Source organism: Bison bison, unplaced genomic scaffold (genome assembly GCF_000754665.1).
Source record: "Bison bison bison isolate TAMUID 2011002044 unplaced genomic scaffold, Bison_UMD1.0 scf7180017864304, whole genome shotgun sequence".
Classification (NCBI taxonomy): domain Eukaryota; kingdom Metazoa; phylum Chordata; class Mammalia; order Artiodactyla; family Bovidae; genus Bison; species Bison bison.
The window spans coordinates 4,617,809-4,641,632 of NW_011494876.1; the positions used below are offsets into that span (position 1 = coordinate 4,617,809).

The 23,824-nt window shown below is 40.2% G+C and overlaps 1 protein-coding gene across 3 annotated transcripts in view; it reads right to left on the bottom strand.

The window, feature by feature from the left end:
- PTPRG (protein tyrosine phosphatase, receptor type, G) overlaps positions 1–23,824 on the bottom strand; it is a 775,476-nt gene that overhangs the window by 227,587 nt on the left and 524,065 nt on the right. For all 3 annotated transcript variants that reach the window (XM_010851541.1, XM_010851540.1, XM_010851538.1), the window contains one exon: positions 7,490–7,585. In XM_010851541.1, coding sequence (XP_010849843.1) covers positions 7,490–7,585 — 96 coding nt within the window. The remainder of the gene's footprint in view (positions 1–7,489; positions 7,586–23,824) is intronic.

Sequence of the window (23,824 nt, forward strand, 5' to 3'; positions counted from 1 at the left end):
AGACATAGATATACCCAGATATTCTTGGCACTAACACACTCCTTTAAGGCCTCTGAATGGACTGTACCTTTTAAGAAGTTTCAAGCCCTGATGCTTTTCCCAACTACAGGCATAAGCAGACATAGAGTTGAGAGCAATGTTAGACCCAAAGGAGTCCCAGATTAGAACTGCCTCCTCAGTGGATCCGCAGTCTGAGAATCCTCATGGTCAGTGTCCTTCACCATTTCAAAAGCCTTACCCTTCTGTAAAACCATCACCTTTTTCAGCTGAAGCTTACGCAGTTACCTAGGCACGTGCTTTTCCAAAACCCAAATCATCAGTCTTGTGGTGGGATCCTAAAAGGCTTCCTGTAAGTTAGTCCTATCCACTGCAAATATCCTGAGCAACAAGTGAGGTCAAGACACTGACGTGAGGGCTAGAGAAAGGTGGATGGTGGGACAGGAAGCAGAGGAACAAGACGTGGACCACCTCCAAGACTGTAGTCCAGTAATCTCAGGTCTTACCCTCCCTCGTGGGCTTCACAGGTAACTCAGTAAAGAATCCACTTGCCAAGAAGGAGATGCAGGTTTGATCCCTGAGAAGCGAAGATTCCCTTGAGAAGGAAAAGGCAACCCACTCCAATATTCTTGCCCAGAAAACTCCATGGACAGAGGAGCCTGGTGGGCTACAGTCCATGGGGTCGCAAAAGGAGTCGGACACAACTTAGTGAGCAAACAACACTCCCTAATGCCTGTTTCTAAGCACTTCTTCGCTACCAGGCTATCGCGTGCGCCTTTCCAGTCAAGACTCGGGACAGCCTGCATATGTTTGCACTGAATTCACCTAAGTACTTGCACCACCAAGTCACAATGGGAGTCACCCACAAGAGACGCACTTGATGAGTGAGCAGAGGCTCCCAGTCCTCCATGAATTCGCAGTACAAAGTCAGAAGAAACCGACTGACATCAGAGCGAGACTGTGAGACGGAGTGGAAAGAGAAGTGGTGGGTTAGAGGAAGGACAAATCACAGCTCCTTTGGTGGGGGGAGACCCAGGGAAGTGGAGAAAAAGCCTTCCTTGCCAGCCCTGGATGAGTCATCAAGAACTCCTCCTGCATTCTCCACGTCTATAAATAATCCCAGGTGCTGCCATTTCATTTAATTACTAAGCCTCTCCAGATGGAGAAAAATAATTAAGCAGTCTGCACCACTGAGTGATATAAAGAATGGGTTAGCAACTCTGGAAACATTGGAGTTTTGAAGTTTGCTTTCAACTATGAAGGAAGGACAGAGTGCTGCTGCCGCTGCTAAGTCACTTCAGTCGTGTCCGACTCTGTGCGACCCCATAGACGGCAGCCCAACAGGCTCTCCCGTCCCTGAGATTCTCCAGGCAAGAACACTGGAGTGGGTTGCCATTTCCTTCTCCAATGCATGAAAGTGAAAAGTGAAAGTGAAGTCGCTCAGTCGTGTCTGACTGTTAGCCACCCCAGGGACTGCAGCCCACCAGGCTCCTCCGTCCATGGGATTTTCCAGGCAAGAGTACTGGAGTGGGGTGCCATCGCCTTCTCCTAGGACAGAGAGAGGAAGGCCCAAATGTATGAGCAACAGACCTTAGCAAAAATCCAATGACAGCAGTCAGTTTGTGGATAGAAATTGGAATAAGAAGAAAAAAAAAAAAAAACTTGTGCAAAGGGGCCCAATGCTCCCAGAAGAAGGAGCTAGCATTAAATGAAAAAAGCTTTAATGGAGTTGCTGAAGACAGGTTGTCAAAAAGAAGTACTATAAGACAACCTATAAATACATCAACTTATTTCTTAAATGTATAAGAAACATGCTATTGATTGGGCCCCTGGATGCAGGCATGATAAAAATTTTCTTTGTGTCTGATGCAAAGATTCAGAAGTGATTATACCCAACAAGGTCTAAAAAAGAAGCTGAAAAGAAAACCACCTGAGAAAAGTTTCTAAATATAGATGCTTTTAAAGAATCATGCATTTATAATTCTGAAGTTCAATAGACTCAGGAAATATAAATAAAATTTCTGGCATTTAAATAACAATGGCAACTGGGTAGCAATACAAATGAGATTTCTTCGCCATCACATATTCAAAGATAATCATCATGTCCTTCCTCAAAAGGAAAAAAAAAAAAACAACCCCACAAAAATCAAACCTATAAAATCAAAATTTTACAAGCTTGGGAATCCCAAACTTCTATAAGCAACAGATTGAAAGTCATTAAGATGGTTGCATGGTTCAAAGGCATTTTGATGCTCATGGGGATAATGGAGGAAACAGTTCAAAGGGAAATAATGAAGAAACAGATTGCAAGAAAGAAAAATCAAACCAGAACCCAATTTCAAGGGCGACGATAGAAGATTCTTGATTTAAAAAAAATACAGGTCGAGTTAAACATAATGTCACTCTGAGAACTGAGTAGTCTCTGCTCTATACAGAGAGTCCCTAACTTATAATTTTGATTTGATGATACTCTGAAAGTGATACACATAATTTCGAATTTTGCTCTTTTCCCAGGCTATTGAGATGGTAAGATAAACTGTCATCTGATGACAGGCAAGGCAGTCAGCCACAGCTTCCTGTCAGTCACGTGATCACAGGGTAGATAACCAATACATATACAACCTTTCTGTATCAGATGACCCTTCCTTTTTCCCTTTCACTATTCAGTAAATCCCACGAGACAATGAAAACTTCATGCTGTGCTATACTTTTTGTTAACAATAACAGGCTTTGTGTTAGATAAACAGGTTCAACCATTGGCTAATGTAAGTATTCTAAGCACGTTTCAGGTAGGCTGGGCCAAGCAACGATGGTTTGACGTTCAGTAAGTTAGGTGTATTAAATGCATTTTCCACTTGCTACGTTTTAAATTTACAATGTTTACCAGGACGAAACCTCAACGTGTCAAGGAAGATTTGTAACTTCACATCAAAATTAATTAAACCTTTTTGAGTTATTTTCGAAACAAAGTATCATCAACAAATCGCCTGATCAGTCCACTGTCATTTCAACCGTCCTATAAACACAGGCTTTCATCCTTGTTCTTTAAAGAGAGAACCCAATCAGTGTGTTACCCAAATAATGAGAATACATTAAAGGAGCATTTTGATGACTTTTGGCTTTTTACATTTCTACAGGACTTCAAAACAGGCTGATAGAGAAGATTCTATTTTACCAAACAGAAAATACGTATTTTTTGTACTAATAAATTAGCTAAACAACCATCTATTTATTCTCTTAGTGATTTAACAAGTATCTTCATGCCTCACCTATTTCTTATTTTACCCTATTTTATTTAAAAAATTCTTTAAAATCAAACTTGAGCCTTCCTTTCTCCTTTATCTTCCAGAGGGCCACTAGCCCAAAGGTGTGTGAACTGGAAAAAGGGTCTTCTTTCTCCAGATGTATTTAGTAACATGTGTTGGAAAACTGTAACATTCCACTCAGCAGTAGTTATCTACGAAATGAATGCGCCTTTTAGTACTGCGTGGGCACAAAAGCATAAAACCTTGTGGGGCTGCCACGATTTGCTCTGCTCTGTACCTGGAAGCGATCCTTCCTTTACTGGTGTTCACACAAAGCACTCGCAGGAAATCTGCCTCACTGCATTTCAACATTGAGACTGACCTTCAATTCTGTCCGCAACCAAAGGATGTCAGGCACTATTCAAAGTTACTGGGGTCATGAAATCAGGGTCATGCTGACAGTGAAGTCATGGAAACTGCTTAGAGAATGGGTTATTACCATGGAAATTCACACCCCCTCCAAAGGAGACAGTCACTACTCAGATCTCAAGTGTTACATCATCATCAGGAAATCTGATGTGAAATACTCCATGTTTAACTGAAGAAAATAATTGTAAGCACGATGGAGCATCCATCATTATTCCCATGAGCTACAGCAGGACCACCTGCACTCAGCCAATATGTTCCCTGGTCGACCATGTGTCTGCCCGGTGTGTGTGTGCTTTGGTGTTTTGGAAATGTAAGAACCTCATCATACCTAACCACAGCAAAGGCAGTAAGAGAGCCCAAACTCCTTGGAGTAACAGGCAGAGGGTCAGGGGGAAAGAAAGAAACACAGATAATGAAAAATTGTAATTGTTGGGAAAATTATTCTAGTGTGTGGAGTGAGCTGGCATCAAAGCCACAGCATCTACACAGAACTTAGCCTTGCTTAGATATGCACTTGTAGGTCATTCATATCCTGTGATTCTCAACAATGAATCTGTGCATTTATGGGCACCAGAGCAGAGTACAGCCAATTTATGAGTAGGAGACCTTCTCCTCTCACCTCTTTTGAGCCATTATCACATGGGACTATGACCCACTTCTCGTGGGCAGGAGGTGACTACACTTATCAGGTCTATTTAACGTAGTAAGTGATACCATACATGTCATCGAATCATTCCTGAGAGAATGATAAATACTTCTTTAAGACCAAAATGGAAGGTACTAGGTTAGAATTTGGAAATGTACATCAAGATTTCCTTACCTGGGGGAGAAATACCAAAGTCCCAAATCAAGCATTCTTATTAGAAAGATTCAAAACACAAAGATCTCAAAATATAGGTTCTAAAAAGATTGCCAAATTAAAATAGCAATAATATCATCTTCTTTCCGCTGCAATGACATACTGTGAACTCAGATGTATAAACGTACTTGTGGACTTACAAGGAAAACAAAGAAAGCAGCTCCAAGCAGCTGCTATCTAAAAAAAAAAAACTATTCTATTTTTTATTATCTGTCCTCTATTTTGTATCTACAGGATAGCAAGCCAAAACTTAGAGGACTAACCAGATGAAATACACATTGTATTTCTTTGTGAATAAGCACTTCTGTCCTGGAAATACTTTAAAAATCCAAAGTCTAGATTTCACATTGAGGTCTTTTGCTGGTTTTACACCAATGTGCCTCTCCTGCGCATATTCTAATTGGTCTTATATTTAAGAAGACTTTCTAGAGCTGGAAAAATAGAAGCCTTTTGGGTAGAGCATGTTGTGAAATAGACTTTCTAGTACTCATAAGTAACATTTTAAAATTTTATTTTCCTATAAAAAAGGTGCCCTATAAAGTATTAATAGAACCAGGTTGGATGAGGCATGGGTGGACATGACAGAAAAGGAGGAAAGGGTAGGTATGAAGGCAGGGCTGCAGGAGTAGAGATCTAGCGATATGAAAAACAGTGTGCTAAGAGGAGAGTGATAAAAAGTAAGGGATAACTACGTAAGTGCAAGGGATTCTCAGGTGGCACAGTGACACAGAATCTGCCTGCCAATGCAAGAGATGCAAGAGACACAGGTTTGACCCCTGGGTCAGGAAGATCCCGGAGGAGGAAATGGCAACCCACTCCAGTTTTCTAGCCTGGAAAATTCCATGGACAGAGACGTCTGATGGGCTACCATTCAAGGGGCTGCAAAGAGTTGAACGTGACTGAGAGCACGCTCACACATACACACAGTCTGAGAAGTTCAAGTAGCCTCAGTAATACCAACCACAAATCTATCACAGGTTAGATGCAGAAGGGGTTATGACAACCCACCTGAATTCCTAGCAGGGCTGTGCCCAGAATAGACTTCTGTTTATGCAGAGAAGACACACACACACCATGGGGTCTCCATCTCATAGAAACAGAAGTGGCTGGATATGGGTACATATTTTGTTTGGCATTCACCAAATGTCTACTATGTGCCAAAACCCACACCAGGGGCTTCATTTAACGACTACTTAGTCTCGATGATGCAGAAGTTGCCATCCTCATTTCACAGATCACAATGCTGTGGTTGAAAAGTTTAGAAATTCCCTAGTAGTCCAGGGATAGGCCTCAGCGCTTTCAACGCCTAAGGCATAGGTTTGATCCCTGGTCAGAGAACTAAGATGCTGTAAGCCACGCGGTGTGGTCAAAAAATAAAATAAAAACAAAGTTTAAACAACTACATCACCATCATGCAGTTAAGTGGAAAAGATGAGATTCAAACGCACGTTATTTTTGACTCCACCGAATAAGCTTTAAAAACACTACGCTCTACTGTGATTCATGAAAATAATCAGGGGAAGAAATGCCTGGGAAAACAGTAGGAACAATGAGGAGATTATCATAATACACAGTGTAAACAAAATATTTCAAAATATGTGTGTGTATCACCCACAATGAGAAACACATTTCATATAATCACCCAATTGTTTGCATGTCTGTGTATGAGCAATGAAAAAACAAGTTCAAAGAAATTATTTACCCTTACTATGTGTGGTACACTTGAATACTTTCTGTTCTGTATTATTCTATTTATTTTAAAAATGCTGGTCAAGACTCACTGAAATGATTTCATGGCACACTACTAGGTCAGAAACCTTAGTATGAAAATTAGTGTCATAACCAATGCTGTAGAATGCCACTCTTATTGTTTCTGAAGTTTGGATAGGAGATTAGGCTTTTCAATTTTTCAAAAATCACATCCGCTTCGAGCCTTTATCCAAGAAAAGACAGGAAGAGGGGTATTAAAGAGAGAGAGACAAACAGTAAAGAGAATTGTCCATTCTGTGTCACTCACTAAAAAGGGCAGTGAAATTAACACACTCCACACAAGAGTGGCTCCATCTCAATGACAAAGAAGCTTGCCTCAAAAGGCGGAGGTTAAAGACACATACTGAAGGAGGTTCTGATGTCTCTAATGTTCCTTTGAGTTGTCAGAAAGACATAATTTCCCCATGATGACTCACTGGTAAAAGGAATGCTTGTAAGTGGTCTTTAGGCAAATTGCAAGACTGAAAGACAAGCCATACACCTCCTACTCAGATTACCTTCCCACACAAAAAAAGCACCAGGTCTCCTCTAGGCTACTTGGTTAAGACACCCACTGATCAACACTAAGAAGCCTGGACAGTATTATCTACGGAAGGATGCAATGTTTCACTTCTAGACATGGAACCAACACATGAGCCAGGAAAACTCCTTAATACAAATACAACAAAAAGGAGAGAGTCTGGGAGATCATAAACATACTAACTTGGAAACAGTCTCAATAAAAATTTTAGTTACCATGGGGATTTCTGGAGGGGAACGAGGGGGGAGAAATGAAGTCTCTTTAGAGAAATGACTGATGCGACTTATTAATCTACTTGCAAGTAATGTCAAATTTTAAAGTTGCTCCAAAGAAAACTACCTTTTTTTAAACATCAGCCTCTTAATATGCTGAAGGAACCTGTTCAAAACGTTTCAGGAGTGAAGTAACTTAGATGATAAATGTGTTCTTCAATCTGTGCACCAGTCAAGTAGCAGTAAAATCAGAATAATTCATGCAAAATTTTTCATTATGTTTCTAAACATACTTATTTACATTTTAAATCACACATTAGACAATATGAAATATCTTTCATTTAGACAGGTGTGAACTAGAAAACAGATGCATTCATTAAACATGGAACAATTCGGTGAATTAAAAAAAAATACTCAAAGAACTCTGGTCGAAGTACTCGAGCCATTGTTAACTTACTTGAAAAAATACAGCCATAGCTCCGATTATTCTGTTTTCAGAAATGGCGGTTTGAAAGCTGTCAAAATCATCTGGATTGTAAAAGAAAATCTGCATCTGTAAAAAGAACAATAAAAAACATATTAGGAGAATATACCAGGAAAACCTAGCAGAAGTGGAGAGAATAGTACAGTGTACTCAGATTCCCCAACATAATAAGATTTTGACCAATGTATTCATCTATCCATATTTCTCTTTGCTAAAGTATTTGACAGCAAACCCTAGACATTTTATCATTCTACCCCTACTTCAGTAGATATCAATAAAACACATGTCTTTTCACATAACTATGATGACTTTAGGTCGCACACAAAAATAACACCCAACATCTTATTACCTAATACTCATGCCATGATGAATGGTCCCTACTAAGAAGCCAGATTTTAATGGAGTTAAAACATGTAAGGTAGAAAACCAAGGCTGTGAGATTCAGTCCACATGTTAAAATTTTAAAGGCTTAAATGGACATGTCTTTATAGACAAGTATCATTTTAATGGTAAGAATTTGATGGGGGCTCTCAGCTTTAAGAAATAGCCAATATGGGCTATTTCAGTCAATCCACAAAAATTTAATGGTAATGATGATAATAATACTCTTGATTTTACAGTTTGCAAAATCCATCCCATTCCTGATCTCACTTAATCCATCTAACAATCCCTGTGAAGGCTGGGCAGAAATGACTACACTCAGTTACACATGAAGAAAGCACTCCATAAACTTGATGCTCACTTGGTCAAGTCAAAAACACTGATGAGGGCAAAATCCAGGGACTCTCATCCCAACCTTGAATACCTTCTCTGACGTTTGGCAAGGGCTTCTCATCGTTTAAGGTAAATCAACTTAAAATCATTATACAATTTGAATGCCTGAACATTCGTTGATATCTAATACAATCCAGAGAACAAAAACAGATCACAGAGTATTCTTGAGAGACTACATATGAGACACGAATAAAAGATCTGGGCCCCTAATTCCAGCTTCCTCATTTACTTGCATGTGAGATCTCAGGCAAGGAAGCTAATTTCTAAGCATTATTCCTTATGTACAGAATCACATTCTTACCCTTGGTAAGATGAACGTGGGGCTTAAACATGTCAGTGTAGGACAGTGCGTGCACGATGCCTGGACCTTATAGGTCCACAAAGCACCACCACCATCACATTAACAACCAGCAGGCATCTTCAGATTTCTAACAGCAGTATAATTCCACTGAATCTTCTTGAATCACTCCTCCTCCTTACAGAAAATCAAAACTCCTGCTATCATTGGTTCTCGTCTATGACCTTTATTTTTCCACTTTTCCAAATGACATGATGCTGTTTTCTGAACAACCACACCCCAGATGGAATATGGAGACTTGATGTTAAAGGATAACTACCCAGTGGGAAAAGTGAAGTCAGACAGACTATCTGAAATACAGGTCAAACACGAAGAGTCCTGCTGACCGAATTCACCCACACGTACAAACAAGCTGACTTTTTTTCCCTGAAGGGTGTGATCAGGGAGCCCAAATCAGGACACTTTCTAGGAAAAGTCAGACACCCAAGTGGACTGGAGGATGGAAGATTCTTTTGGAGATTATTCTTTCTTATGCAGAATTGTTCTCCTTAGATTGTGAATTTCCATTGACGCTAGCACCACCCACTTACAAATGTGTTACCTTTATGTCTGGACAGCTACAGATATCATGAATTTACTCTGAGAAAAATGCATTCAATGAGGTGCAGATTAAAATAGTTGAATATGGGGTGAAAATTGCTCTGGTGACAATGAGACTAACCCAAGAAAGAAACTCTGCACAAGTATATTCAGAAAATTACACTTCACTTTTCCTTTTAAAACCCAGACCCTCAGATGAAGTAAGTTCACACAAGGTTTTATTATTCTTCAGTCCAGGAGCAGGGGTGGCATTGTTTAATGCATCCACCTGAATAGTGTGTGATACAAAATACTTTCAAACCTCTTCAAGGGCATTTTCATTTACAACTGGGTGAGGAAATTCATTTTTAGAAAATGTCTTTGAATCATGGCTCCACCCATCAGGATAATAAAATGTCTCATAAAGAGAACAGCAGCCATAGGTCTGAAATATCAATTTCCCTTGCCATCGGTATCTTTCTCAAGTTGTAGTCTACTGAATTTTGTTAACTTTTAAAGATATCTTAAATGTGAAAGTAAGTAGATGGAGTTTTGCTGAGGGATTGGACTTTAAATTATTTTGTGTTACCACTGACGAGACAAATCCAGGCATAGTCTGGAAACTTATTTTACAAAAACATTTTGGGAACGGTCATGGTAGCTACTGAGCATTTTGAGTAGCCCATCCATTTTCTACATCTGTTTTGCAAGTGCCATGTTCGGAGCATTCCTTCAGCCTTCGCCAAAGTGTGTTCTTTCTAATCATGTGAACTACAGTGATACTGACTGCGTAGAAATCCTCCTTCTGAAGAAATGTGGTGAACAGAAGCTGAAGAAAAGATCTGAGAAACTGGGCAATAAAGAAATCTATTAAGTGTTCCCTATATCCTTTGCCTGGACCACCAATTATTTATATTTTACCTTATTTGCATGTTTCCTCTCTCCCCACAAACATTTCCCTTGAATCATTTAATAATAAGTGGGAGAAAATATGCCCCTTTACCAATACATACTTAAGTGTACTGTTTCTAAGAATAAGACTATTCTTTTATACATCCACAGTAAAGTTATTAAAATTAGCAAGTTTTACTTTGATATAATACTGTTAATCATATTCACAGTCCATTTTCAACTTTTGGCAAGTGCCCAAATAAAGTCCATTATAGATCACTATTTGTATCTTGGTCCCAGAATCTAATAGAGGACCAAACTTTGCATTCAGTTGCCACGTCTCTTTATAATGACCCCTCCGACCCCCAACTTCCATTTGGGACAGTTACTTAGCCTTTTTCTTTTTTTGGTAGTTTGAAGGGTGCAGGCCAGTTATTAAGTAGAAATGGGGTCAGTTTCATGGTTTCCCATGATTAGATTCAAGCTGAGTCATATGTAAATGTACCACAATAAAGCATAAGGTAGTAAATGGTTCAGGGCCATGTGAGGCATATATTAAATGAGTATAGAATAATACAGGGAACGGACCGGGCCAGGGGGAGATTTTGCTGAAGTTGGACTTCCTATTTTCTAATGTTGTAGCTGTTTGTTTAAATCAGCTCTCATATCCCTGTTGTAATGGCAGCAAGAGGAAATGATTCCAATGCAAGAGTGGGAGACTGAACAGAACTTTCCTTGGTGATTCAGAAAGCTCTACATCTTAATTTCCTCTCAGAACACGTATTTGTCCAATGTGCACCCTTCCCACATACATGAACCAAGAAAAATTCATGGTGAATTAAGGAAATGGCATGCAGACAGCCCAGAGGACAAGCAATATACTGGCAGATTCATCAGACACTTCCAGGATACTGCTGTTCATCTTTAACAGAACAGAAGAACACACAGGAGAAGCTACAGGAAAAGAACAAATGAGACATAAAGACGATGAGATAAAGATGGTGATGAAAAGGGCAACAGCAAGATTAAAAGTCACCGAGGAGGCAGCACATAACAGGACTGAAGAGGTGAAATGTACTTTTCTGATCGTGTTTGGGGCTACCATGTAGTCAACCAGTTGAGAACACAGTAGTGGACAAAAAAGTCACCCAAGGATAAAAATGTGTAGTAAAGACAAAGAAAAAATCCAAACACAGTTAATGATCTGCTGGTTCTACTTGTTGGATGATTTGCAAATGATGATGTCACAAAGTTTAGGGTAACAAGTTCTTACTCTAACTTTATTTTTAGATTATGCTGTACCTTAACGACTGAACAGCCAGATCACACACATTCAACGATTCCTTCATTCTGCCACTGCCATCAGACAGGAAGACTGATGAGGGCAGGAAGGCCACCTACTTAGTTAAAGACTTTGTCTTGAACAGTGCTGTTCTTATAAATACCATTAACTCATTCGTGGAATGAATAAAATGAGTGGGGGCTCTGGATGACTGGAAGCAAGGCCAGTCGAATGATAAAGTCGCAATCATTACACTGAGGTTCTTGTTATTTCCAGGAATAAATTATACAGTGAGATGAGTAGCAAAGAGAGATAAGGATATTAAGAGAATGAATGGACTTAAAACTGCTGGAGAAAATGTTCAAGAAGGTGCAAATATAACCCAAAATCATTATGAAATGACTACGTGGAACCAGGAATGGTTCTGCTAAACACCGGCAACATTCCTTTCTCTTTAATCTGCAAGGCATTTCAAACTGTTCTCTACCCAAGCAACTCTAGCCTGAAATTTTAATGATCCAACAAAAGAAAATCTAGTCACCTAAAGTGTGGAGAAAAATTATAAATACCCACATACCCACCATGTATACTATGTAAGTAATACTCTGAATTCAGAACTATAATATAGGTGTTTTCTTTTGTATCAATCAACAGTCTTTACTCCCAGTTACTTTTTTTTAAAGCATCATGATTATATTTTTATCCCCCGTGAGGGTTAATTTTAATGTGTCGACTTTGCCCTGGCTATGCTGCCCACTTGTTTGGTCCGACAGTATTCCACGTGTTGCTGTGAAGGTATTGTTTTAAATGTGATTACTATTTATATCACTAGACTCTCCATGGGAGCCACATCCAATCATTTGAAACCTGGAGGAAGAGGTAGGAATTCTGCCTCCAGAATGCAACAGAGAAATTCTGACTGAGTTTCCAGGCTTCAGTCCTCAGCCTGCAATATCAACTCTTCAACACAACTCTTCATCAAGGCTGAAATTTCCAGCCTGCTCTGCGTATTTCATACTTGCCCAACTCCGCAACTGAGGCACAAGCACTTCCTTAAAATCTCAAGTCTGCCTCTCTCATACTGGTCTCATTTCTCTGGCGAACTCTCACTAATACAACCCTAACTGTCACTACTAGTCTTAAGCAAAATGTATCCGGATATATCTATATGTCTCTGTGCTTCCCCTTATAAAACTGTTCTGTAACTTCATTCCTTTCTGAGTTTCTTTGAGCTCTGAGCTTTATCCTCTTCATTCGTCTCTTTCTGATAAGGTTCTCCCCTGGAGAATGCGGGCCTTATTACAACCCAGCTCAAACTCTTGCGACCCACAGAAAAACATCCATGAAACTGACAGACAGCACAACTGGGTGATGTAAAGTGAAGACCAACCAACACGGGCCACAGAACCAGACCTGATTTGTATACAGAAGACGCCTGAGGCCTCTAAGGCTCAGTGTTCCCTTCTGTCAAACAGAGGTAATACTCACCTCATGGGACAGCTGTAATAAAGAAACACTACTCGCCTGCTTGGGAAAAGTAAGAAGAAACTCCATAGCCCTCAGTTTTTATTACTACGTGTCTTTATTACTTTCTTTAGACCAGGAGAGAGATGCAAATTCAGGTGAAAATAAATTGTTTCCACGGACCAGCCAACAATCCCAATGAGTCATGCCACAAGGCAAAGAAACCTGTGTGTGGGCTTCACACAGCCTTCATTTGAAGAATATTTTTGGAAGAAACTTGACCCAAAGAATAGATGGCATTCAACATCTTTACAGGCAAGGCAGCATTTAAATAAACATTCTGAAGCATTTGCTTTATAAAATATCATTAACCATGGAGTGCATCAATCCTTAATTATTTCCCCTTTTCTCCCCTGCCCTGTAATATGGAATTATCTTCAACTATAAACAGCAGGAATCCAAATTTTTGGAAAAGAATCCCATGTGCACTGTAGCGCCATGACTCCTATACAATTGGGTATCAAGGAATCCCTTTCAAAAGTCTCTTGTGTGTAACTTGTTTATGCCATTGTCTCTTTATTAGTTTTTTTTTTTTTTAATTTCTGCATCTGATGAGTCAAATAAACATTTAACTTTTTCAGCTGTTTCCTGGTAGGGAAAAGTTCAGGCTCTTGCTTCCATCAGCGAAGGATTTACTATGGTGATTCGTGAGCTATTTCTTAAAAGTTCAGCGTTAAGTTTGGACACAAATGAGGTAGGTTAAGCATCTGGCTACAGTTGGTCCCTTATCATGGACTCCAGAAAGTTGTAGATCTCCCATTTTATAGCTGTGTGACCCAGATGAAGTTAGTCACCTTCTCTGAGTCTTAGCAGCTTAGCAGGAAACTGAGGATCAGAAACAAGTCATTGGGCTACATTGAGGATTAAATAAAATAAGTAAAGTGCTTCCTACAATAGCTGACATATAATAGGCCCCCTAATGAATTATTTGCCTTTAAAAATTACTTAATGGGGGCGAAAAGGAAAGGAAAAAACCCAAATACATTAGTGCACGGGTTGTTTTCAATAACCCCAAATTGGGCATCACCCAGATGCCAGTCGATAATGGACTACCTAATAGAACACACGACACTGGGACGTGAGAGTATGAACGCACCTCACAAACGCAAACCATGCTCAGACAAATAAACCCGATTTTTTTTTCCTTTTACCAGAAAGGATATACTCTGTGATCCTGCTACAATGAAGTACAAAATCAGGAAAAACTCTTGCAGTTACAAGCCAACACCTGGTGGGTGGTAACTGTAAGAGGGGTCCTGGGGAGAAGCTGGTGAGAAGGTGCTTTTTCTTGATCTGGGGCCTGGTTCCAAGAGCGTGAAAATTCATTCAGCTGCACACTGATCATCTGTGAATTTCTCTCTATATATAAATATTTCAACAATAAAGAAATACAATTAGGGACCTCCCTGGGGGTTCCAGTGGCTATGACTTCACCTTCCAATGCAGGGGGTACAGGATTGATCCCTGGTTGGGAAGCTAAGATCCCACGAACCTTGCAGCCAAAAAAACAAAACATAAAACAGAAGTAATACTGTAATGAATCCAATAAAGATTTCAAAAAAAGTGGTCCACATTAAAGAAAGAAAAATAAAATTAGTGAAATAGCTGTAATTTTCCAACTGGGATAAACAAAATATAGTCTTCTCCTATAATAAAGGAGCAGGGTGACATTGTTTCCCTGTTCTGTACCCATTCCATACAACAGAGGCTGATCCCAACTGGGGGGTATGGCCACAGAGAACTGATTTGCTTCAAAGAGCAAATTAGGGTAGATGACAGGAGGTGTATGCAGAATCACACCTGCCTGCCGGGAGCCGGTGAGGCATTCCACTCATGACAAAGGTCATGAGGAAGGAGGCTCGGCATACGCAAAGGCGGGATCGAGCCTCAGGAGTCCACCCGGATATTCTCGAGCATTTTCCCCCCAAAAAACCAGAGTCTGCCTACTTTATTGCTTTGTGCTCTCACCTCTGACTTTACTGGGGGCTATCCCCTACCACCATCTCGCTCTCTCTCTGTCAAAGAGTTAACTTACAGCTCCAATTAATAAAGTTCCTGGACAATTAGGAGTGTTTAAATCCAAACCCCTCAGATGGCTCTCTAACTCGCCTGACAAGTTTACCCGGACTCCTGCAGCTATGCATACGATTGTTTACAGTCTCCTAGCCTCCAGAGGCACGGGAAGCTTAAGATATTCAAATAGCTTAGAGCCTCTCAGAGAGTTAAAAACTGTCAGAATAAACTAGTAAAGGATTTCATTGATGAGTCAATGCTTGTTGCCAAGTTTTCACATCCCCTGAATTGTATCCTTGAATATGTATTAATTAATAGTGGGTATGTAGAAAAAATAAGTAGTGGCCTTGGTGTTAGTAACTTTAGACCCTTAAGGTAATAAATTCTTTCCTTTGTTGTAAACCCATTACACATCCGCCCTATAGGAATGCAATTTTATCTTTGGAAGATGACGCCAAACCTTAAAATAATTACTCTTAGAGAAAATAAGTCTTTGTTGATAAGTCCTTGTCAAGAGTCATAAAATGTTAGTAGGCCTTCTGGCCAGAAGATGATGTAAATCACCTAAACCATTTGTATACGATAAATTTGCAGGAAAGAAACCCTGGTTTTTGATAAGAATCAAAGACTGCTGACTTTGCATCCCCTATTATCCTCTATGTGTAACTTAGGGTATAAAAGCCCCTGTTAAAAATAAAGCTACGGGCCTTGCTCACCAATGCTTGGTCTCCCCATGTCATTCTTTCTTTTAACTTCCAGCTGAGTCTCCATCTGGAGCGCAGAACCCACCACGCTTACTAATTATGCCTGGGCTTCTAAGACCCACTCGAGAAGGTGTCTAGGGTGAGGCACCTTCCGCTATTCGAGAGGGCGCCTGCGGCCTATGTAAGTGGTGCAAACTTCTTGTCTTGAAGTTTTATTGGTCTCCCGCGTAAACCAAGCTACTCAGCTTCTTTTCTCCACTGAATTTTCCTACTGAGCTATCCTCATTCTATTACTCTTTATATCTCTAATTACCATTTGAATAGGTCGCTGACGCCGTCTCCCCTTCGAATACCCTGGATCAGCCGGGGCTGGTCCTCGGCACCTGCCTAGGACCAAATAACAGTGACATGGGCCCAGCTCTGCTTCTTTCCACCCTTCCACTTGAGGCAGACGCTGCAAAATGAAGCCAAGAGGCAGCAGCAGAGGGCTGCTTAAACGTATCGTATCCAACTCTTTACAATACATGAATTCATCCCTTCAATCCTTGGCATATATGGAGGGTGAGTGAGTGACTGAAAGTTGCTCAGTCATGTCCAACTCTTTGTGACTCCATGGACTATACGTAACAGTCCATAGAATTCTCCAGGCCACAATACTGGAGTGGGTAGCCTTTCCTTTCTCCAGGGGATCTTTCCAACCCAGGGATCAAACCCATGTCTCCAACACTGCAGGTGGATTCTTTACCAGCTGAGCCACAGGGAAAGTGGTATTATTCTCCCCATTTTTAACAAAAGGAAATTCAGGCTGAGATATTATGTCTTCTCTGTGAAAAAATAAAGCCAGGATTCAAACCCAGAGCCCACACTTTAAAAATCTTCTTGGTAGATCATCCTGACAGAATTCCCATAAGCCATGAGCACAACCTATCATCTATTGTTAGGATCTTGGTACAAAGCTTCTAGGGTAGTATTCTCAAACAGGCTGATTTCTGGACCCCCGGGGACATCTGTCGATGTCTGAAGACATCTGTGGTTGGTGTCACTTGGGGTCAGATGCTACTGCTGGCATATACTGGGTAGAGGCCAGCGAGGTTTCTAAACCCTCTACAATGCATAGGATACTCCTCGCCAAAGCAACTAATTATCTAGCCTAAAATGTCAATGGCGCTGAGGTGCACAAATCATGTCTACACCCACTGCCACAGGAAGTCTAGTCAATGACTACAGGAAAGCTCTTTGATTTTCTTTCTCCTTTCTACTACTGACCTTACAGGGAGGAGGAACAAGTCTGCTGTAATGGGGCTCAAAGATTGCAGGGTCCTGCCCTAACCCATAAACCAGTAACTTAAGATCTCTTTCACCTATTGGTGAAAGTGACTGTAATAACCTTCTTTTCTCTTAAAACAACCTATCCTTGCTTGCTATTTTGTACCTGAGCCTGGTTCTGAAATGCAGTGGAGCTTAACGCCCTGGACATAGTGGAGGGGGTGGGGAGCCCGAGGTGAATCTGGAACTCATTTGTATTTCAAAAACAGGAAAATAACCACCTCAGTGTTTGTGCTCTTTGTAATGTGAAACTTTTTAGAAATTGCTTTGTACTTGGGAGTAACAGCCACATGATTCACCATGAAATGAAGTCTGGAAAATCATTTTGGATAAATGGACCTATAAATTCAATAGAATTTCCATGACAACATAGACTGCAACACTCAACCACAAATAAAAGGTTATAAATCATTCAAAACCAACGAGGAATCAGCAATATGTCTCCCATTTTGAAATACAAGAAACCTGAAATACAGTTTATTTGTTACTGACTCACCCCAAATTCCCACTATGGTTCTTTCCTCATTTCTGATATCGTACTTTCTACCCGCCAATAGGTTCTGGGGAAATGATGATGCTGTGAATCTGCAATCGAGCTAAATAAAATTAACACAGGTATAGAGTTAGTTGTATTCCTCTCTTTCTCCCAGCGAAAAGTCTGCCAGAAAGCTTCTACACAAAGAGAGGCTGTGCACTTTTACCCAGAAAACTGCATTTTGCCCTTTGCAGCTAAATGTTGCCAAATTAAGCTCTCCCTAAGAAACAGGTTTATGCAAAACATGTCTGAGAACGGACGTGTGAGACAATATGGATGCTTTCCAAAGCTTTTTAGACTTCTATAAATCAAAACCTCACCCTCTTATGTTCTAAGGGTAATCTGCACAGGAGGCATTTTTTAGATTAGCTGGGTCAATCCAACTAGAACATCTGTTCCTTAAAACAGCTCTCTTCTTCTCAGATCTTCTGTTTAATTTTAGTGAAGGGTGGCTCTAGTGGTAAAGGATCCACCTGCCAATGCAGGAGATTTTAGGAGTCCCGAGTTTGATTGCTGGGTTGGGAAGATCCCCTGGAGGAGGGGACGGTAACCCACTCCAGTATTCTTGCCTGGAGAGTCCCACGGACAAGAGGAGCCTGGCGGGCTACTGTCCACAGGGTCACAAAGAGTCGGACATGACTGAGCGCCTGAGCACAGGACATGAGGTGCCCTTACAATGGACTCTCCCAGGTCCGACATGCTGGGACCTCTCCCACTGGGCAGTACTGGCCCCGGGACCAAGCACGCAGTAGTTACTCATTAAATGACTGTGGAATAAATGGAAGGAGGTTATTTCTTGCACAGGAGGAAATGCACTGCCTTGCTCTATTCAAACTCTTTCTGATTTTTAAGTCTCCCTTATAGACAACAGCTTTGGGTAGATAACTGGTGGAGGGGGGATGAATTTATGGAGCTATAAACTGGGGTTCTGCACATCCCTTGGAATACTGCCAAGGGTTGTATGTGTGTGCCCTGGACACTGTCTACCTCTTTTCACCAGATAAACTCTTATGGTTATACCTATTACCACATTTTCAGTCCTGATGCCACATGGACAATGGCTTTCATCAAAATCTTCATAGGTCCTATAAGCCAGAAAGGGTAAGAATCACTGATAAAAAAAATATGTAAATATGCTTCTACGAGCACAAAATCTTTTCTATAAGACAGATCCCTAGAAGTGGTTCAAATTTTCGCCTGAAAAGGGTACACACCTTTTATATTCTAGCAGTAATGGAAAAGAATACCATCTCCCCACACCACTGCTAACACTGGATTGGCGGATCCTTATTTTTTACACATTGGGTGAACATTCCTGTTTGCATTTTTTAATTTTCCTGATAATCAGTAAAGATGAGAATCTTAATTCATTTTTTTCTAGTGATTTTCCTTTTTATGATTTAAGGAGGCTCTCAACTAAGAAAATTTAAGATTTGCCAGAAATGTAGCAAATACAAAGGCAGACAGATAAGTACATATCTGTCCCATATACATCGGGAAAAAAAATTCACATGCATTATAAATAGAAGAACTGATAAGATAAATAATGGGGTGGAGAAAAGAAATTCGCAAGTAGGCACTGACATTTAAACTTCTTGAAGATGTATTAGTAATGAAGGAAGTCAAGATGCAGGGTATATACACATTTGATTTTTAAAAAGTCTCACAACAAAATATTTGTTGTGTATCTATCTGCATCAGTGAATCCTAAAGGCAATCAACCCTGAATATTCACTGGAAGGACTGATGCTGAAGCTCCAATACTTTGGCTACCTGATGCGAGGAGCTGACTCAAAAGAAAAGACCTTGATGCTGGGAAAGATTGAAGGCAGGAGGAGAAGGGGACAACAGAGGATGAGATGGTTGGATGGCATCACTGACTCAATGGACATGAGTCTGAGCAAGCTCTGGGAGATGGTGAAGGGGAGGGGACCCTGGCGTGCTATAGCCCCCGGGGTCACAAAGAGTCTGACACAACTTAGCAACTGAACAATAACAAAAGCATCTGCACAGATATACAAAAGTAAGGAAAGAAAAGGCTCTGGAAAGTAACACCAACTAGTAAGTGGTTTTCTCTAGAGAGGGGACTTGGATTGGTTTGGGGCCAAGGAAGGTAGTTTGTTCTATTTCAATGGTTTAAAATACTTGCTGGCTCTAAATAATAGTTTCTCTGTGTTGCGGGGGTTGGAAGGGTTCCTTAGAATGAGGGAAAGGAAAGGGAAAAATCGAAAAATAAAAGAACAAAATCAAAATCCCCATCACTACTGCAGAGGGAGAAGGTGAAGCTAATGGATTCATTTGGGGGACCAAACTCAGAAAATCTGTGTTATCAGCAAAGTGCTCTAAAGGAATGAATCCATCAGCCCCTAGCGACAGAGAGCACAGCATCACACAGGCTACGATCCTGCTCTATTCCTGACTTCACTCTGACACTATCCACTCTTCATTTCTGCCTGCAGTGAAACACGACTATTCAAGTTCAGTAACACTCCAAAGGAGGAAGGGGAAAAAAAAAAAAAAAAGATAGAGCTACTGTTTCTGACCTACACAGACTATTCAATTCACTTAACACAGCTGCTCTGTTGAAAAGTACATTTATTTAGACTAATACTTTCCCACCTACCTGGCCATAAAATTACAGTGTGCACACCTAGTAAACACAAAGTACTAATGCTCACAGACTGTATATTTGGTCAAGAAAACACCAGCAAATTAAGGAGGAAAGCAAGGCTGCCCAAAGCTGGGCAAAGCACTGGCTCTGCTGATGGACTGAGTACAGCCTGAAAGCAGTGATTTAGGGAGAAGCTTTTAGGAAATGGTTGAAGGTGGCGGTGAGGACAGAGTTCTGCCACCAACAGTGCTTTGATCGTCGTTCATAATATCCTTGCTGAATGATCCTCCTTTCCGTGAATTCCCCAGAGTATGATTTTGAATTTCAAAATCTTATGATCAGAGCAACCACATGAGAGAGAAACACAGATATGATTAGAACATCTAAGTTCCAGTTCAAGCTCTGCCTCATCTTGTCTTAAAATCGGAGGCAAATCAATTAATATTTTCTAGATCCCAGTTTCTAAATATGAACAATGGATATGATGTTATTAGGTTAATTTCAATGATGATGACTTAAAAAGAGGTTTGATGACTGACTACAAATGTACAGGTTTGATGTTATGATTAAATACCACAAAACCTATGGATGATATTAAAATCCTCTCATTATTACTATGGCTATGATAATTATTACATGAAAATCCTTTTAAAAAATACATGTCTCTGTTCAGCTCGCTATGTAGTACTAAATTCACTGACTATGATTTTAGAGCCAAGTCCTCTATTGATTAGGTTTTCTCATTTCCCATTCTGTTCCATACTCCTTCCCCCTCCCAACATATTTTTATGAAGAAGTTTCAAACATAAGAGAAAAGTTGAAGAATATTACTGTGAACGCCTATATACCGCAAACTAGATTCTAACATTAATATTCTAAGAAACTTGCTCTATCAAATAACAACCGGTTCCTCTATCCAGACATTTTATCAGGTACTGCATTTTAAAGGGAAAAAAAAAATTATCACTTTCAGGCAGTCAACTAGTTACCTCAATATTAAGAGAAAGCCAGGCAATGCTTTCCAGGCTTTGGGTTCAAGCCAGGGAATGTCTTGCTGGTTTGCAAGGGGGTTAATAACTCCATTAATGAGAACATCTTGAGATTCTGATAGCTATATCTCTGCAGGGAACTGTTCATAATTTGGAATAAAGACAGAGTTTAAAGGATGGGACAAAAACAACAAAATATCAAAGCTATGTCTTGAAGAAGCCAAGAGTCTACAGGAGACAGTGTTAGTCAATAATCATGTTATTGATTGGCTCCATTCATGCCCCACTCTGATAAGCTAATACCAGAACACATCCAGAGAGAGTATACACTAAGTGTAACCATGCCTCAACGCTTGTTTCATTTGTCTTGAATTTATAACACGTAACGTAACAGTGAACACACCCAGCAGTCTATTCAGAAAGCTTGATTCATTATCTCCATATCTGAGATTCAGTCACCGACGAGAGTCTTCCCCACAGAACTTCAGCCCAAAATCTTAATGAAGAAGGTACTTTGAAATCAAAAGGAGCTTAAAATTGGCTGTCTTAGTTGGGATTCAAGCAGTGTTGTGTATGTTACTAGGGAGATTCATGGAGTTCATGAAGCCTGATTTATAATAGCAAAATACTTGGTGCTGCGAAAACTGGACAGCTTCATGTAAAACAAAGAAATGAGAACACTACCTAACACCATACACAAAAATAAACTCAGAGTGGATCAAAGACCTAAAGGTAAGACGGGACACTATAAAACTCTTAGAGGGAACATAAGAAAAACATTCTTTGACATAACACACAGGAAGATCTTTTTTGACCCATCTCCTACAGTACTGAAAATAAAAACAAAAATAATCAAATGGGACCCAATTAAACTGAAAAGCTTCTGCACAGCAAAGGAAACCATACACAAGAAGAAAAGACAACCCTCAGAATGGAAAAATAAAAAATCTGGAAACAAAGCAATTGACAGAGATGGACAAAAATATATACCTCCAAAATATACAAACAGCTCATGCAGCTCAATATCAAAAAAAAAACAAACAAGGTAATCAAAAAAATGGGTGGCAAATAAGACAAGACACTTCTCCAAAGAAGACGTAAAGATGGCCAACAAAAACATGAAAAGATGTTCAACACCAGTCATTATTAGAGAAACGCAAACCAAAACTACAATGAAGTATCATCTCACACCAGTAAGAACGACTATCACCAAAAAAATCTACAAACAGTAAATACTGGAGAGGATGTAGTGAGAAGGGAAGCCCTTTGCACTGTTGGTGGGTATATAAGTTGGTACAACCGCTACGGAGAACAGCATGGAGGTTTCTTAAAAAATTAAAAACGGGACTGTCATATGGCCCGGCAATTCCACTACTGGCGGTATACCCTGGGAAACCATAATTCAGACAGACACGTGTACCCCGGTGTTCACCGCGGCACTATTTATACTAGCAAGGACATGGAAGCAACCTAGATGCCCATCGACAAATGAATAGGTAAAGAAGATACGGTGTATATATGTATAGTGGAAGTGAGAAATAGATTTAAGGGACTAGATCTGATAAATAGAGTGCCTGATGAACTATGGATGGAGGTTCGTGACACTGTACGGGAGACAGGGATCAAGACCATCTTCATGGAAAAGAAATGCAAAAAAGCAAAATGGCTATCTGGGGAGGCCTTACAAATAGCTGTGAAAAGAAGAGAAGCGAAAAGTAAAGGAGAAAAGGAAAGATATAAGCATCTGAATGCAGAGTTCCAAGGAATTGCAAGCAGAGATTCTTCAGTGATCAGTGCAAAGAAATAGAGGAAAACAACAGAATGGGAAAGACTAGAGATCTCTTCAAGAAAATTAGAGATACCAGGGGAACATTGCATGCAAATACGGGCTCGATAAAGGACAGAAATGGTATGGACCTAACAGAAGCAGAAGATATTAAGAAGAGGTGGCAAGAATACACAGAAGAACTGTACAAAAAAGATCTTCACGACCTAGATAATCATGATGGTGTGATCACTGACCTAGAGCCAGACATCCTGAAATGTGAAATCAAGTGGGTCTTAGAAAGCATCACTACAAACAAAGCTTGTGGAGGTGATGGAATTCCAGTTGAGCTATTTCAAATTCTGAAAGATGATGCTGTGAAAGTGCTGCACTCAATATGCCAGCAAATTTGGAAAACTCAGCAGTGGCCACAGGACTGGAAAAGGGCGGTTTTTATTCCAATCCCAAAGAAAGGCAATGCCAAAGAATGCTCAAACTACTGCAAAATTGCACTCGTCTCACACGCTAGTAAAGTAATGCTCAAAACTCTCCAAGCCAGGCTTCAGCAATACATGAACTGTGAACCTCCAGATGTTCAAGCTGGTTTTAGAAAAGGCAGAGGAACCAGAGATCAAACTGCCAACATCCACTAGATCATGGAAAAAGCAAGAGAGTTCCAGAAAAACATCTATTTCTGCTTTATTGACTATGCCAAAGCCTTTGACTGTGTGGATCACAATAAACTGTGGAAAATTCTGAAAGAGATGGGAATACCAGACCACCTGACATACCTCTTGAGAAACCTATATGCAGGTCAGGAAGTAACAGTTAGAACTGGACATGGAACACCAGACTGGTTCCAAATCGGGAAAGGAGTACATCAAGGCTGTATATTGTCAGCCTGCTTATTTAACTTCTATGCAGAGTACCTCATGAGAAACTCTGGGCTGGAAGAAGCACAAGCTGGAATCAAGATTGTCGGGAGAAATATCAATAACCTCAGATATGCAGATGACA